At 38.6% G+C, this 18688-nt stretch overlaps 2 protein-coding genes across 3 annotated transcripts in view; both read right to left on the reverse strand.

Moving 5' to 3' along the window:
- The window catches only part of LOC108548897 (uncharacterized), an 87458-nt gene that overhangs the window by 18426 nt on the left and 50344 nt on the right, over positions 1–18688 (reverse strand). The window lies entirely within an intron of this gene.
- LOC108549388 (interferon regulatory factor 2-binding protein-like) lies at positions 6156–16773 on the reverse strand. 2 transcript variants are annotated; one of them, XM_017902752.1, is made up of 5 exons: positions 15310–16773; positions 8113–8264; positions 7781–7967; positions 7423–7681; positions 6156–7339 (listed from the first exon to the last, which is right to left on the reverse strand). In XM_017902752.1, exons 1-5 carry the CDS (start codon positions 16019–16021, stop codon positions 7264–7266), a joined length of 1386 nt encoding a protein of 461 aa, XP_017758241.1. In that variant the 5' UTR covers positions 16022–16773; the 3' UTR covers positions 6156–7263. The 2 variants fall into 2 exon arrangements, with proteins under 2 accessions (XP_017758241.1, XP_017758231.1); XM_017902742.1 differs by having other exon boundaries at positions 6158–7339; positions 7434–7681.

The raw sequence follows: 18688 nt of genomic DNA on the forward strand, positions 1-18688 counted from the left end.
ACAATACGATATAAAAATTTAACAGATTCACAACGAAAATATTGGATTTTATTTTCCGCTACCACAAATAATCAAAGTATACGCGTGATTCGTTTATGTAATTTTAAAGAATTTAGAAACAATGAGGCAAATTTATAAAAAATATACATTCAGAACAATACAACGTTAATTTATAAAATTCAAGACCAGTAGTTCTACAGTAATACATGAACCAAAAAGATTAGAAAATATTATCAGCAATAATGTTTTAAGAGATATTATTACAAATAACAAAAGAAATTTTTTATTTCCCGATTAAGGTAGTAAAAAGAAAAAAAATTAACAAATAAGTTCTGTATAAATTAAAAGACATGTAAAATGAATGAATAAAATCATAAAAATTACTTCAAAATAATAAGCAGAGCTCATTTTTTATATGTATTTAAAATACAATGACGTTAATACTATATGTTTAGAAAGAAAAACAATCTGTTTGGTTCAAATCTACAAATCCTTTAACGATAAATCATAAATTCACGAAGTTTTGACAAAAGCAATGGAATAACTAATGCACTATTATTTTTGCAATTAATGTTTTTGAAATATTTAAAGAAATGTTAAAGACATATTTAATTCTAAAACTAAATAAAAAACAATTTTGATAAAAAATTAATAAATTTCTTCCCTGTAGAAAGTAAAAAATATCACACATTTTATTTCCCCTTATGGTTTTTTTATGATAATTCAAAAAGTTTCAAGACAGTGGATCGATAAAGATGAACATGCCAAAATCACTGCTTTATCCGACAATAATAACTGTTCGGCTGTCATCCACAGAACTTATTCATCATAATTTCCTACACTGCGAAACTATATTTAATTGTAACAAAAATAAATTGTGAAGAAATAGATGAAATATATGTGCAATTAATTAAAAAATGAATTGATAAATCTATAAAGCCAACCTTCTTGTACGATAATGTGAGTTTACATGCGTCGCAAATAACTATACACGAACTTCACTATTAGAAATGTTCCAACATGTTCTTTATTAAATTCAAAATATTAGCAAACCAGATGAATTGACTCACCTTTTGCAGTCAAGAGGTCAAATACTTTTCATAATTTCATTTCCTAGAAATATTTATTAAAAATTATTCAACTAGGAACTACACCTATAATTCCTATTTCTCTGATTTCTTTAAGTATCCACATAACCTACCAACGAATAAATTCTCGCAAAGAATAATAAATCTTTAAAAGTAGCATTCGGAGAATCTTCAAACTCTAGAATTCATAATTCCTGTGAATCTGAAATAAATAAAATTCTTTAATCATGAAAAAAGACTTTGATTATATATCTATGTAATATTTTGAAGAAAGGTTAAGGTTAAAGACATTTCATATGCTTCGAATTATACGCCTAACCAAAACTCTCAGCTTCGTCGCAAACCAAAACAAATAATTAATAAAGGAAAGATTCGGTTACCGAGGGTTAACAACACGCAAGCACGCACGCCGATTGGAAAAGCTGGCGATTATTCTTTCCGTGCCGCGTGCACGCACGTTCTCTAGATATTATAATACATCGGTATTATGATACACAGTAGCGTAGTGTGCGTGCGTACGCACACGTAAAAGATTAACCATGTTCATCCGCGAGTGTCTATCCGCTTTAAACGTACGGGGTCTCTCGTTGCGCAGACAGTGAAGCGTGGCTGGCATTCGAGCCGTCTGGAAGAGACAGATCAATATGCTGCTTTTGCCGCTTTCTTCCTGTCTCCCTTCCTCCCGCCCCGTTATGTAGCCTCTTTCTCTCTCTTTGGCCCAGCTATCGCACCAGCTGAACATTGGCATTGATTTTCAAAGTTCAGGAAGTGTTGCCTGCCTGCGAAGCCTGCGGTGGGCCTCGCCGACTGTTCTCTGTGACCGGGCTACAACGTTGCATGCACTTTTGGCGGTGGACCGATCAATACGCTCGATACCGCTTCAATTTTGCGCAGAGACCGTCCGCCCGTGCCGGAACTTATGATTCCGCTGCTTCCGGCTAAGAGAAAGTATCATGCAGTATGAACAAATTTTTTAAACATTCGTTTTTTTCAAAATTATAACACTTTTGTTTTTGCAGGAAAAATGCGGTTAGGTGATGAAATTTGATTTAACTATTACTTTCTGAATTGGTTTTATGACTTACGTGTTCTAATATTCGTATATGCGAATATCAAAGATCACGTGCATTCACGTGTATTCAAATACAAAATGTGAAACAAATATCTCATGTCTATACGAACAAATCGCATCTTCAGATTAACGTTACTTATTTGTGTTGAATTTTATTTGCAGAATAAAAGGTATAACAAATGTTTAAATAACATTTGATTCCAATAACAATATTTTCAGTGTAAAATATAATTCTATTTCTCTTTGTAGGGATACTTTAATAGGGAGTTTAATTTACTGGTCGAGTATGTCACAATAGTTAATAAGGTAATTTAATACTGTAATTGTGAAAAGTCACGGTATAGTGTCATTACATTAATGAGGTAACAAATTTTAAAAAATAATGAGTCATTGTAGGATTACAGTATATATAATGACATATCAAATACAATGTATAATTTAAACCAAAGCAAAAATACTACTTGATTAGAAACTTTTGGCACCAACTGTACATACGTCGATTTATAATTTATACGTACATATGAATGCTGTATTGAAGCGGAAGACATTACACACGTCTTGTGAATGAGAAAATAAAGTGTTATATTTTACTGTTCTTTTATTAGCACTGATGATAATCTTTAATTATTCAGATCTCCTACATTTTTAGATTGATTCCATAAATTAAGAGATACGAAATTATGTTTCACTCAAAATATTTCTTTGGTTCAATGCTAATTAAGCATGGTCTAGTTCCACGAGTGAATACTATGACTCAAAATTTTAGTTTCACTTTTTAACATCTTGGATATCTGTACATTAATAACAACAAAAGTACATACAAACAAAAATTTGTTATGAATAAAATTACGTTGCTATGGTACCTGAAGAAAGTAAAGGTGTTATGTATACTAGGTAGAATATGCAGAACAGTTATTGATGCAATGTTTTTTTTTAACCTTTTCAGGGACGAATTTATCAATGTTAGAAGGAGATAATTATTCTACATACTTTTTAAAAAAATAAGTGTTCACATATATGGCCATTAAGCGTTAATTATAAAAGAATCAGTGACCTAACCTTATCCTCATGGTAAAGTTCCATACTTTATGACCCATTTTCTGCCAAACTAATGAAGCACTTGTAATAAAATTTTGTTCAAGTACTAAACTAATAATGCCAAATAAATAAAATTCGCTATTTTTGCTATAAAGCTTGAGAAAAGAAATTTACATAAGTAAGAAATATACAAAAATTCATAAATAATCTCTTTTCTCAGTTCATGTGTTATTTTTCAAATTCATAAATTACATCTGCTATTTGCAATCCTAAGAAAATGGGTCAGAATTTAGAAAAATAAGACAGGATCTCGCGAATAATTTATTTATTCGGTAATAAACCTTGACTTTCGTAACAAAAATTTATATACCTCTAGTGAATTAAAGAAAAAAATTACATCAAATTACAGTAAAGAGAGTAAAACTTTTGTTTTCAGGTTTGGCAGTAAAAGAAGACAATTTCTTGACCTCTTCTTAAAAAGATCTCGCACATGTAACAAGGAATATTTTTTCACAATGATATTCATGATGTTTATTGAAATAGAATCCTTCCAAAAGATAAAGAGGATTCGACATAACGGTAATAAAGAGAACACAATTGTTACACATCAACACATATATTTTGCTTTTGCATGATGCATACATACGATAAACAGTACAGTGTTTACGCGTTCCTCGAGGTATGGTATACTAGAAAATTTCATTATCCACTACTACAATTGCTATTCGACGTATTATTTCGTTACTTCCGCTTTCCTGTGTACTTCTGCTGTGGAGCTACTCATGAGAGAGAATCGATAGAAAAAACTGAAACGGAACGAACACAGTTACAGCTGTGAGAAACACACTCTGCACGGTAAAGATTCGTATATTTCCTTTTTATTCCATTACTTCATCTCGGGAACAAAGATTGCGCGTTACTGGTGTTTCGTTTCCTCAGAAAGAAGAACGAAAATGGGGAAAATAACCGACGAAGATTCGGCTTGGTCGTCGACAATGAAATTGGACGAATGCAAATGGCGGCAGGCAAGGGCGCGGATTTCTAAACGCTATAATTATCCAAGAGTAATGTTAACAGTAATATTATATTATTGTTGCTGCAACGAAACATCGTTTCCTTTGTGCATTTCCAATTTCGCTCATCTGGCCGACCGACAATGTGAAAAAAGAAAAAAGAGAGAGGGAGAGAAAGAGAAAGAAAAAAAAGGAAAATCTTTGCTACATTCGCTTGTAGATCAACGCATACACACACACTGCCTGAGGGAACAATAAACGCATCCATATTGGAACCGATATTTTCCTCTTACACCGCAAAACGTCGTCCAAAAATAGTTTCGGAAATTGAGCAAGCATTAAAAAACAATCGCGCGCGAACAATGCGAAAGACAGTGAAACGGTCAGCAAAAAGAGCAAACGATCGGCACTCAGGCGACCGATTTCGACGACCAATATAATAGATGTATTGATGTATCGAGAGGGTAAAAGCTCTCTCTGTTAGCTTGCAACAGATCGACTTTCAGCGACGTGAAAAGAAATCGCATCGTTCAAACAGAAATAGAGTACGGTTCGCAGAATCGCGCGATACTAGGAGAGAAAGAACGGAATACAATAACAACAGGTCATATCTGCGCAAAGAACCTGAGATAACTGTCTTCTATTATTTTCTTCGCCCTCTTTTTTTCTGCTTTCTTGTTTTTCCTTTTTTTCGATTTTCTATGAGCTTCCATATTTTCTTGCAAAACGGGACGAACTGCTAATCCCTTTCGAACGAGTGCTTCGATTAACTTTGACAACGAAGGTAGGAACTACCTGCCTCGAACTAAAAAATATCATGTACAGCCTCTGTAAGTATTGCTACGATCAATTGTGCTCTTTTCAATCTCGGCCCTCTTTCTCACACTCTCGCCCCCACTGTAATTCTCTATCCTCTTCCCTTAACCTCTTTCGCTCGTTCGCATCGTGCCTCATTACGCAGCATTCTCACTGTCGCATCAATTTTGCACGATACTTCGGTACATAAGTTCGCTTACGCTAACGCAGATAGCCTCTACACTCGGCTGCTTCGATCGATTCTCGTCGAAGCAACGCGTGATTCGGAAAAAGAGTGCCGTTGACCAAGAGAAGCGATGACCACAAGTTCAGCTGAAAATGAGAGTCCAGTGGCGACACGGTGCGTCACCAGATAGAACTTGAGATGAGCGGCGCATGATCATCTCGCGACTAACCGATCTCGCCATTTCGTTCATCGCCTATTATGCCAATCCGTTTTGTACAAATATATACAAAAAGGAGCCATGCTCGCGTCCGGAGGATTTTCTCGTCAGAGCGAAGAACTCGCGAGAAGATCCTCGAATGCTAGAGAATAACGTATGCTTGCATTATTTCTTCTTTTTTTCTGGTTTCTCGTTTCGTTCCTTTCCCTTCCTTTTTTCCTTGTTTTTCGTTTCCTTTTTTTTCGTTTTTTTTTCTTTTTTACCTTTTTTTTAGAGACAATAGCGAGTGTATGGTTCCTATTTGACGGGCGTTACCTTTTTCATCGACAAAATGAAAAACCAAAAAGCCCTCTCACTTAAAGTCTAGTGATTAACTAAAGGTGAAAGTGGACGTTACACAATTGGATACCGATCCGTTTATGAATGACTGGGTAAGAACGATGCCCCTCCCTCCCCGAACTTCCTCCTTCCCTTCTCTCTCGTGTGTTAACGGATACCACCAGACGAGTTTTATTACAAACAGATTTCGCGATTTCGCAAACGAGAAAGAAAAGAAAAAAAAAATAAAACGACGAGAAGTAAAACAAAAAGTGTGCTCGAACATCTTACAACGATTCAGACGTACGGTTCTTTTTTTCCTCGCAATGATTCGAGTAGAAAGAAAAAGAAGAAAAAAAAAAAAAAAAAAAAAAAAAAAAAAAATAATTTAATAGATAACACGCAAAACAAATGTAAGTTCTTTTGTACATTTAAAAATGGTTACTCCTTTAGTCCATAAGTTTTATTAATAATGTGGTATGTACACATATACACAATGTACAGAAAACCCGTACGCTGGGTCTAAATATGTTCGCCATGTTTTTTTTCCCTATCATACAAAGAGTGTGTAGTAGTAGTAGTAGAAAGAGTATACAAATAAAAGATTAGAAAAGGACGACCGTCAGGGATTTGTCCGACGGGGATTTAGAACACCGAAGCGCGATATTTCCCGACTTCAGTTAATCCGCGATCACGCAATGCTGCGTGAGTAAAAATAAAGTACAATACAACCGCCTAATTTTAATGGTATCGTATCGTGTTTCCATGTGTATTACTCTGTGTCTGTGTATGTGCGCGCTGACGCGCGTATTTCGCGGGTATGTGTGTACGTGTATGCAGCAAATCGTGCATGCTTATATGTGTATGGCGTGTAAAACGTTATGTCCTCTGTATGTTGTACTTCAAAAAACGCGAAAACCGTCGCGACACAAGAAACAATAAAGAAAGGCGATCGAGCCTAAGTACAAACCCAAACCGGACACAAAATCTCTCCCGCGGTTTCTTCTAACGACGATTCGTATATATTCGACAAAAACCACATTTTCTTTTTATTTCCTCGCGCATTAACCGTTCTACGATAATCCCATATATACACGTGTGCAGGACCGACGCCAGCGTGTCAAAAAGTGCCAAAGACTTCTTCTCAAGACCAGTCAAAACAATTGATCGAATGAACGATCGATCGAAACAATCGGTTGCCTCGGTGAACAGAACACCCAGCGAGCCAGAGGTCGCTGAAAAAAAAATCGTCCACTTTCCCCGACAACAACTTCAACAACTTCGTTATTAATTCCAATTTACACCGACAACGTCTTTGGCTCGAATCGAATAATGTTGGCAATATCGTTGCCAAACATTTATCACCGTTACCAAAAGTATTTTTTGGTGAACCTTCACGGTTCCACCATAATCAACCCTCTTCAAAGAGGGTGCAAAATTTGAGCCCTGTTTTAAACAATACGAGAACCTTTAAGTTTCTCTCTCTTTCTTTACTTTCAGCCCAGAGCCTGTGGTATCGTCGCCCAAGATAGTGGCTATCTCGCCTTGCATAAACGCCCATGGCACTTGGCTGTTCGCCAGTGGACACTTCTCTCCGCTTGGGCAATAAACCTGAAACAATTGAAATTAACAGAGAATTAGGTTGTTACATTGACCGAATAGCAATCATGCATTCTAGATCCAGGGATATCAACCGGGAATTCACCTCTGACCCAGCTCCTTGTCTCTTTATACTCTCTCGGCTGCAAGTGAAGCAGAATTTGTGGTGTGGCACGCTGGGACACTGAACGAAATGAGTGTCCTCGAGGCGTTCTTGACACAGGGTGCATTTAAGTATCGGTGCTGATACTTGCTCAGCTCCGGTAACCTGGGCGACTGCTCCTTCTGATGACGTTGTCACAGTCGTCGACGACACATGTCTTGAACCATTATTAGACCTCCTACCCGAGGGACCTACAAACGATTAATACAATTTATTACGTTTCACGCAATGCCAATGTGGAAACAGTACCTGGTACTGGTAAGAAAGAAAAAGGAAACAGACATAATTACCTGAACTGTTCGGGCTATGCTGTGATGCTCTGGAGGTACTGCGTTGTTGAGCATTCGTAGCGGTAGTCGGTGGGCTTCTGCTGGTCGGACTCGGATTGTTCGGTGGTTGTGGCACTGATTCTGGTGACGCTAAGTTGTCAGCGACGGACATGAGAGCCGCCATAGGTGAGGGGCCATTTGTCGAACCCTGAAAGATCAAATTATTATGTCAATTTGCATACGGAAAAAAAACACCTATAAATAAATGCATAAATAACAACGAATCCTTGATAGACCATTGTTATCGACATAGTCGTGTTCACACGCGGTCACTAACATTTGAACTTCATTACCTGGTGATGATTCGTTTGTGGATTATCGTTCGAGGCTTCTTGCGCCGGTGGCGGTGGCGGTGGAGGGCTCGTTCGCGGGCGAAGCGGAGACCCTCCGCCATTTGCCGCCACATTTGCTGGTGCCAATGGGATAGACGGACCGACGTACGCCCCTGGAAATACGACAAATGTTTGAACATTTCATCACGAGTATTTCGCAAATTTCTATCTATCATTCTACATTATTAGTATGACCAAGTGATTGTTAGTAGTCGAAAATTCAAAATTTCAAATGATGAACGAGCATCGTATCACACGAGACAGACTCCACGAATCATTGGAAGACAGAAATAGATATCCTTCCGCGCTTCGCGCGACGACAGCGCCACCGTGATTATGTTAATTGAAACGAGTATACTTTTGTCATTGGTTGCATCGAGGGCAGACAGGCCTCGTTCCTGGATTCTTATAAATAGACTTGACAATAGTGACACACGGATCCGACCGATTTTCAAGTGTCTAGAGCCGAATCGACGAGCAGCTGCTGCCCGTTAAGCCGATAGGTTAGGTCGGACGTTACCGTGAAATTGATATTCCGCGGGAGATCGCGATTGAACGACACATACAAGACATGCCATCTGACGTCGCCAGCTGTGTACGAAATGCTTTTCGTGACTTATTTGCTTTCATGACCGCGCGATCGGCGCTGCTACACGATGGAATATCGAGCGTTCTCGTGATTCGATATATACTACAGGACACACCGCGAGGTTACGCATTTTGATATTGTTTACGAACTGCTTCTATACCATCTCGGGTCACTTTCAACGATAAAATCGTTAACACGCAATACGCGTGTTGCCTATAGGTTTATGTACTGTATAGATTCGATTATATCGATGCCATGTGATACCGTATAGTCATTGGCCTTCGAGTTTCGATATATCGTGGGAGAGATAAATATGGAGAGTGCTTCAAATTTTTATGATGTATATTTTTATCGTTTCTCCTATTATTATTAGCATGAAATTCATTTACTTCATTACAATTCGAAATGTGTATCTTAGAATGTTACTTTAAGGTTAATTGCAACCTAACTTTAAAAATTTAGCGAGTGTAAAAAATAATTGGAACTTAAACGAAATATATTCCAATCGGTTTTCCTTGTATTGCCATTATTATTATTATCGTTAAATTATAATTTGATTGTAATTAAAAGTATTTCGAAACGCGAATGTTCGACGTATCGATTAAAATATAAGCACGGAAAATAATTGGAATTTCAATGAAGTATATTTCGGTCCATTCTTTCTTGTATTTATCGTAACCGTGAAATTATAACTTGATTACGATATTTTAATAAATGTTTCAAAATGCAACCAATATTTCAATTGAAAGATAAGTAATTAATTATATTAATTAACTGCGTTTCCGTGTCTTGTTACTGCTTTATGGAAGTATAACCTAATTACGATTCAAAGTACTTCTTTTTTCCTTAATATTTTGTGCAAAATTGACAAAAATTAATTCACAATAATAATATTCACTAGTAAAAAATTATAGGTTATGAAATATCATGCAACATTGCAGTGTTATTTTACATCCTTTATTTTCTCCAATTTTGTCATTAAAATAACATGCATGGATTACAATTGGCTATTCAATATTCAATGAAAATGAGAACCCGTTGCCTTGCTTAAAAATGCGTTCTCTTTTGATGAACCAATTATACATTAAGAAAGGTCAACAAACAAAAGACAAACATATTTCGTTGGATTTACTTGATTTACCGACATTGTAAAGAGATTATAATATTAATTGGATGCAGTAACTATGTTTATTTCTTGAATTAAAACTATGATATAATTAAAATTGTAAATAATAGTTGTGTTAAAATAACGTGCAAATAAATCTATAAAAATCTATGTAAATGAAAAAATTGCTTTAACTAAACAAACCGATTATTCGTATTTGAAAGCGGTAAACTTCCACGAGTAGGTATATTTCAAATCAGCGACCAATCTCGCAACATTACTCTACCACTCTATATACAACGTTACCAATGACTGTACCATGCGACAAAATTGAACCGACAATGTGCTACTTCTTAGTTATCGTGTCTCATTATTTTTCTCAACGCGATGTTTACGCATTTCCAAACCCACACACGAAGAAACGCATTCCGCTGGCACGGGCAGATAAGCGAACGGATCGATATTAAAAAAGAAGCATCGTTTCGTCACGTTCTACGGAGGACCGTGACACGCGATATCTCTCTCGAGTATATCCACTGCCTCTATATTCCAGTGCAACGCAGCATCCGCACGTATCTGGCCCCACCACGAGCGACCAAGTATACGAGTCACCGAGGTCTCGACTAGAGCGTGGTCTGCCATCGAGAAGACGTGTGACCGGTACTTTTCCGTGACGACTTTGATAGAAGCGAGGACCGTTGGCGCGTCTCCGTTCTCTATCTATCTATCTCTCCAATCGTACACGAAGAAACGTAGCAGCAGCTTCGCTATATTGGAGAAACGAAGAACGACGGTTTCAGAGAGGTAGGACGAGGAGAGGGAGGGGTGAGCGACAGAGGAAAAGAAAGCGCATGCGCGGTTTTGTAACAGACATCGCATCACGCACGTAGGCGGTCGGCTTAGTCACACTCTGCGCTTTGTATATCGCTGCTAACCGGTCGACTATAGTGGCCTTGTTTCGAAAGTATGACCCTCCCAACGCGTCGTTGACGCCGTCAACGCGCGCATTTACGGCTGACGTCTCTCTACATAGTGTCCCGAAATGTTTATTCTTAGGTTACGTTTCCTATTAACTCGAAGTTAACCTTGATGAGTCGTTCATGAAACGGGGAAACAACGGCTTTTAATTTGTAAACATTAAACAGCTGAACATAGACGACGTTCATCCCGTGGAAAGTCATATCCTATATACAGTTCCTGTCGAAATAGGAACGAAAGGAATATAGCGGACAAACTAATACGTTTTTTCCGTGCGAATCGTACGGTTGAAAATAATACACCGAACAGATAGCTCGATGGTTTTTATCGGCAGAGTATAACGTTCTATACTCGATGGTTTTTATCGACAGAGTATAACGTTCTATACTCGACGCGTTCGCCTCTTCCTATCGGACTATAGCTCTATCACGTGTTTTGCAACACCTTGTATGTGGCATGACGATGAGAGACGTGCACACGAACGCGATAGTCGTCCAGTGACGTAGGTCGAAGCCGATGTATACATGTCTCTATCTGTACGCGATCGATCGAGCATAGTCGAGACTCGCGAACCGTGGCGATCATTGCGAAACACGACTCAAGCTTGCTGCTCTCGTACTCGGTTACTGCCGTTGTTGACAGGCCGTCATTTCTCATCCATCTCTTTCGCGTGCATGCATACATGGCTGCGTGTATATTTTTAATCGCTTAATTAAATAGAATAAATAGAAAAATAAATAATTATTTTTTAGAACATATAATATATCGACGAAATCAGACATTTTTTTAATCCTAACCTCTTACCTAATCTCTCGTTAATCACACTTTAATAACATTTTCAGTAGAAATGCGATCATAGGAGTTAAAAAATATAAAATAAACATATACCAGCCAAATTTTTTTAAGGAAAGAAATATTTTTATACGATCAGCTACAAAGCTACTAATTTAGAGGTTAACTCTGCGTAATAACGTGCGAAAATAACAAACGTGGAATATACGTTGAATGAAATTGAAATTACATAGGTGTTAAATAGGTTGTAGGATATTTAGTTTAGGTTATTTCTTTATCGAGTTTATCTAGGAAATTGCCGCTTCGGGAACCAAGTATTCTATGCGTTTACTCTTCATTAAAGAGAATAGCAGTGCTTAACGTACGTTAACTCTCTTTGAAGAGGCACGGAGTGACGGGAGAGAACGTAACGTGCACAGATAGAGTGAAATGAGCAATAAATTTAAGTAGCTAGAGAGGGAAAATATCACACGAGCGGTCAGATAATTGCGCGTAGAATTATACTGGCCTGACTGTTTTAACACGATAAGGGCACACGAGGACGGTATAATAATGTTTGTTACGCTTCATGATACCGTGTATTTATGAAAATAATTAAAATATAATACCTCACTACACGCGCTTAATATTACATAAAAAATACCAAAGCTGATTAAATTGAACTAAAAATGAAAAAATATAACAGTACTTAATAAGTATTTATTAAATTTCAATAATAATTACAATTTTTTTCAAATGCCAAACTTAATAAAATATTTTAAGAATACTTAATTAAAATTTTTTTAAAATATCAAGCGTGAGGGAAAATGTTTAAAAGTACACAACTTTCTTAATTTTTATTAAATTTCAATCTTAATTACAGATTTTCAAGTACCAAAACTTAATTAAAAATAAAAAATACCAATTAACAAAAATTTGTATACAATACATAATTTAATTAATTTTTATTAAATTCCACAGTATCGGTTACAAAATTTTCAAATACCAAACTTAATTAAAAATTATTGAAATATGTAACTTATGATAAAACGTAATTAAAAATTTTTTAAATATCGAACTCGTTTAAAAATAAACGAATGTCGGTTCAATAGATTTCAGTCTGCAGCTTTAAAGCAATAAAATACTGCACATGATACATGAGCTTAAAATAACGAGGGAAAATAAAAATTATAAAAAGACGCTCTTTCTCACAAAAATTTTCCCCAAAATCTATGTTTATTTCCAGACTCTAATCTTTGCCAACGATGATCTATTTTTATCTACACGGGAATTCTATTTTCTCAGCGGAAACGCTACCGCTAAGGATAAAAAGATAAAAGGAAAAATAAACAGGAATAAATCAGAATATCTACCGCTGTGAATTTCGCATAGTTCCATGCAGAAGCTCGTAGAACCCTTAGGCCAGAATCCAAATGTATTTACAGCTAGCACCAACGGTTTATAACCAGACTTATGCCTCGCTACGAATCTTCCTTAAAGACAACAATCTACGTATCTCTACGCTTCCTATAGCGTACCTGATCCCGTTCACTCGAATCAGATATCTGCCGTCCTTATTTTACACGAAACAGTTTTTAAAAACCGTTAGACCCATTCACAATGGTCCGTTCGATTCCTCGATCGACCGTTCGAAAAATGGCGGCCCAATAATGGCCGCTAATCACCATCGCTGCGAGACGCCAACTGTTTCAAAGCCAGGTAACCGAAAAGAAGTCGAAGCCGGGTAAAATGAATGGCACTGTTCCGTTATTCTCAACGATCCTTCATCGTTACATTGTTAGATCACCATAACAATCTACGAACGTTCCTATGAGTAACGATCGAGGCACCATTTCCTCGATAAAACATCACGAGAAATATCAAGAACACCATTCGTCGATAAATCGTTAAATTTCTCAGGACGAATAGAATCGTATTAAACTGTTTTTCCTCGAAAGAGGAACTATCAAAATTTTGGGAGGAAATATTCGAAGTTAAATACAACAGAAGTATACGCAAAAACTGAGTTCAACAAAATTTATCTTAAATTCGAGAAAACATCAAAAATTGTTTAAAAATTTGGAAACATTTAACCGAGACATTAAAAGCTTCAATTGAAGGAAAGCTGCATCTAACTACCGAGAGAATAACAGAAGAATTAAGTAGTAACGATAATACAGTACATTGACATTTGCCACCACAAGTGAATTAATTTTTTAATTTTTTAGTTAAAAATCTTGAAACTTTTCTGACGATGGGTGAGTATTTGGGGAAAAAAAGACGTAAATAGGACGTAAGCGTGCTATTTAAAGTCAACGTAGGAAAATGACGTTACTCGTGGAATGATCTAATATGTATAGCGAGACGCGAGGAGACAGGACAAATGGCCGCCCCGCAGTGACTGCAGCGCGCCACTCGATAACCGTAAACACACGCGCGTTAAGGTCGAATTAGAAAGTGGCCAGTGTCGAAATAACGGTCGATGACCAAGGTCACCCCGGCGGTACGTAGGTACGTACGGGCACAGCAAACGCGAACCTCGAGCATCGTCAACCCGCCTCGTCAATGAGCCACGTACGACGGAAAGGAGCGCAAGAAAAAAGGAGGACATGCTACAGTTACCTTCGCGATGCAGTCGCGAAAAAAAGAAAATATATTGCGTACAAGTTGAACCGGTTTTCGAAAGTATTGTACCGCCGCGATGTTCCAAGTGGCAGAAAGACGGTGCCCGTAAAAAAGATCGTACTTTCTACGTAACGCTACGCAGGGAACGAAAGCACGCGTGTAATATAGGCTTATTCCATAGAGTATGTAGCTACGAAGATAACGCGGAAAGGAAAACACTCCGCGGTCCGTGTTCGGCATATTCTTTTTGTTTTTAAGAGATTGGTTATCCGGCTACGGAGAAATTACATTTGCAAAATGTTTGCAACGTCGATGAGATTTGTATTGAGCAACAACGGACTCATTCATTGTATCTAAATATACTGAGTGACGTCATTCGATTGGACGTCACGGCACGGTACGGCACGGCAACTCGGTGTATCTTTTGGTCGTCCCATCACGTGCTTAACGTACGTCTCCTTTATACGCGTTTGGACGACTGCCGTTCGTCCAGAATGAAGGAACTGACCGAAGGAAAGAAGGAGAACGCGCTTACTCAGGGCCGTAAGGCAACGCGCGACCGATATAGTGGGAGCAAAGAGAGAAGGGAGATGTAACTTCCTTTTACTGCGAGCGATGATTCTCCGAAGTCTAAAGGCTGAGTCTTTTAACTCATGCACGCGGCTCCTTTCTCATGCCAGATGGCCACGCGCACGACCAAATGTTTTCCTATTTTTACTACCAGCCGATAAGAACGCGCGAGGAAGACCATCTGCGTCAAAATGGAAGAAAATGCGATACCTGGTTATTAATGTGGCACAGGAGGTAAATTTGTATATATTTGAATTACTACAAATACCGATAACACTATGGCAAAAATTTTCACAGAATTGGGGAGAATATCTAAAGCGTCTTCCACAATATTTTTGGTTATAATCGTATATATAGTAAGAGTAACTTTGTAACTTTGTAATTTTGTAAAAATAAATTTTATATTTGTGATTAATTTTGATTTTCGAAATGGTGGATGGCAACGAAACTGACAGATTTAAAGGTGGAAACGCGTCCATAACACGGAGTACCCACATCATGCCATCTGTGTATAACTCACCATTGGCCTTGAATGTAGTGGCGGTCTCGAAACTGGGTGCTCTCACAGGATGCTTCTCTTTACTTCTATCCTGCACATAACTGACGGCGAGGCTTACAGCTGGTAAGGAATCGCCCCTGGTCAATGGCGGCCTGACCGAATGCTGCTCCTCCAACGAAAGTCTCTTCTCTGCATGTTCGTCCTCGTCGATTGTGGAAATGCTTCGTTTGAGTTGTGCGATGCCTCTGTTGTGGCTGAGGTTCACGTGATGCGCCACCGCGGCTAGGTGGGCGTTTGGGATTCTCACATTATTACTCCTCATGCCATTCGCGATCTCATGGGTTTCTTCGTGTTGCCGAGAGATTTGCTGCCTCGATGTTCCCGAGTTGAACTCGGTAATAGAGTTTCGATGATGAAGCTGTGAGTAACCGGTGATATTATGATGCCTCGAGTGGTTTTGACCGGTATTCTGTATCGGTAGAACGTCCAAATTAGCACCGCCGTTATGTTCAGTGTGTCCGGTCGTTCTGTAGGTTTTCGATGTAGAGGATCTAGCTTCATGGAAACCGTGTGCCTTTTTCATTTGCTTGGCTGATTCCAATACTGCGTCTATCCTGTCAGCACCCTCGTAATTCACGCAACCACGGCACACGGGTTCCGAAAATTCGGTGATCATTGCCCAGGGCATCCTGGGCAGATCGCACAAGTAGCACTGCGTTCTCTTTCCCATCATTTTGCTCGACTTGTTCGTCCGCGAATACTCCGGCGAGTCTTCGTCGTCACAACGTACCAGCGTATCACTCACATCCACTTTTACACGTCTAGTATCCTGTTTCTATGTGTATATCTCTCACGCACTCTATAGGACACGCACAATATAGGTTTTACAGCATATTCAGCGTGAGAGACTATGTTAGTCTCCGCATAAACACTACGAAAAATCAACTTCACTTCCGAGAAATCACTCAATATACTCCCACCGCGTCTTTCACGTTTCCTTTCCACTTTGTATTGTAGCTACATGAATCGACGCCGTAAGGAACGAAGCTCGATAATTCACCGATTATTGCGCCGGGATTTTAGCGAACGCGTATTAACAGCTCGCGAAGTAAGCGACGCGCCGTAAAGGCGGAGGCAGAGAAAAAGAAGAGCACGTTACTCGGACGCCAGATATTTTTACCACAACTTACTTTCGCAGAAAATCGCCTATTGAAAACTAACGACTAAGCACCATTAGCACTGATGCACAAATGTACGCAGCCGATACGAATACAAGAGAAACCGTATTCTAGGTTGAACACGAGACACGAAATAATGGTATGCGCGCGACACAACGACGTGCACTCGCTTGCGTGGTTGCCGTACGAGGAGACGAACGCAGACGAACGCTCGAGAATGCGGCGGTAAAGCGGAGCTACGGGTGTCGCTCTCCCCCTCGCCGGTCCCTACCTTTTCCTCGCCCCCCAATGCCCCTTCGCCGACGACTATTCGACAACGCGACGACGACGACACAACGACGGCTACGACGCGCTCCGCCAATCGGGCGTTGTGGCGTCATGGTGCATGACGTCATAATCGCGGCGCATGCGCACCACCGCTTGCCCTAGGGGGACACGTAGTCAGCGACCGGGACTTGAGCGCGAACAGACCGATCGAGTGAATAAGAGAGAGAGAGAGAAGGAAAAAGAGCCAAGAAAAAAAGATGACGATAACACGCGCGCGCACTCGCTCCGTACCCACTCTTCGCAACGAGAGGTCCACTTTACACTCGAGAAAATGCTGTTAACGAACTACTCTTCGGTTTTACTGAATATGGATAGGATCTTATAATTTATTGGGGATTAAACCGACGATTATTCAGTCCACTGGATATCCGATGTAGATTATTTTTGTTTCTGTTTTTAATTCGATCGAGTTTACGATACGAACCTCGCGTTATATGCGCGTAGAAAAATTCGAAAGGACTCCACCCATTCTAATCTGTATACGGTATCTCGATTTTTTAGTTCGTCCCGAGTTAAAATGGCGCTTAGTAAGAAATACAACTGTATTTCGTCCTTGTTGTTTTAATTAACAGAATATGAATCGGAATCTAAAATCCGATTACGCTCTAATTCTGCTTGATGTTTGTTAATGTACTTAACTGAGACAGTATAACCTAGACGTCTATATGTGAGTTACTACCTCACAACAACTTACAGTGTGTACAGTTTTAAGCATGTCGTTATATGTTTCTACCGTAATTAGAATTATGTTATGATCTAACAATCAGAATTTCAAAATTCTTTCTCATTTCAAACGAAGATTGACACTGAGGATACTATTTATAAATTATATGAATAATTCCAACGCTACCTTCATATCTTAGGTTATGTTTCGCGAACTAGTTTCCGAATCTCGTATACGATAATTTTTCAACCTCGCATGACTCGTGGTCATCGTTTCGATCGTTTTAAGAGAAGAATTTAAAATATTCCATTCGAAAGCAATTATAATCGTATTGTAGAATTGATTCGCTCGTTTTTTCGTGACAATCTTAACGCCGTTGTTTTACCAATTTAATCTTTTTCCTCGTAATTGCTGTTTCCTGTTCATCAACGACTTTAATTCACCGAGAAACCTTGCGAATTGCAATCTTCAGATGCACTTACACGAAATAGCTTAAGTAAAACGATATAAACAATGGCTATTCGTACCATAATAGGAACCCAGTGATCACATAATGGCGTGCCATTTTATCGCTTTTTCTGCGATAAGGGAATATGCGATAACGGTCGCAGGAGGCTTGGCATCCAGAATAGATAGTTTGGTGAATTGACTGCGTTGGTGTCGTTACAGCAATGGAAGTTCAGATTATGCTCTATAGATGTCCATTGATAAACCAACCCATGTCGTCGAACTGCCATTCTTGCCCGGTTTAATTTTACTACCTTACGCTATCATATTACACTGTATTTTGTAACAGTATTACAACTGAAGCAAAAGTTAATCTTCGTGTTGTCTAGAAGCGATACTTTAAGAAAAAGAAGAAAGATACGATAAGATAGTAGTGTCTTATCGGAAAACGTATTAAATTATGTGGTTATTGTTCCGTTTGCGATAATATCTTTTCGTCATCTGTAACTCCTTGGTCGATGTTGAAATCGATTTTATATCTCTCGTTGAGTGGAGCGCGATAAAAATTCACGTAATCTTTCTAAGTATACGTACACAGCGGAAAAAATTACGAAAATTTGTATATAATCGACGTTTGTCTTACATGTAACCGCACCTAGATGTATATCGTGTATCCCATACGATATGTATTTATTTCGGCTTTTTCGCCGCCATATTTAAAATCGAACGTAATCTTGGATCGTTAATAATTCGCAGTACCGCGAGCTTCTACGCGGCGCAAATG

Source organism: Eufriesea mexicana, unplaced genomic scaffold, assembly GCF_001483705.2.
Source record: "Eufriesea mexicana isolate 0111107269 unplaced genomic scaffold, ASM148370v2 scaffold474474812, whole genome shotgun sequence".
Classification (NCBI taxonomy): Eukaryota; Metazoa; Arthropoda; class Insecta; order Hymenoptera; family Apidae; genus Eufriesea; species Eufriesea mexicana.

Bases quoted from the DNA above. Each gene is read 5' to 3' on its own strand.
- LOC108549388 (XM_017902742.1), bottom strand. From the start codon at position 16,021: ATGATGGGAAAGAGAACGCAGTGCTACTTGTGCGATCTGCCCAGGATG. The intron at 7,968-8,112 runs GTAATGAAGTTC...TTGATCTTTCAG, and splicing joins CACAAACGAATCATCACCAG to GGTTCGACAAATGGCCCCTC. The intron at 7,340-7,433 runs GTGAATTCCCGG...CAATTGTTTCAG, and splicing joins GACAAGGAGCTGGGTCAGAG to GTTTATTGCCCAAGCGGAGA.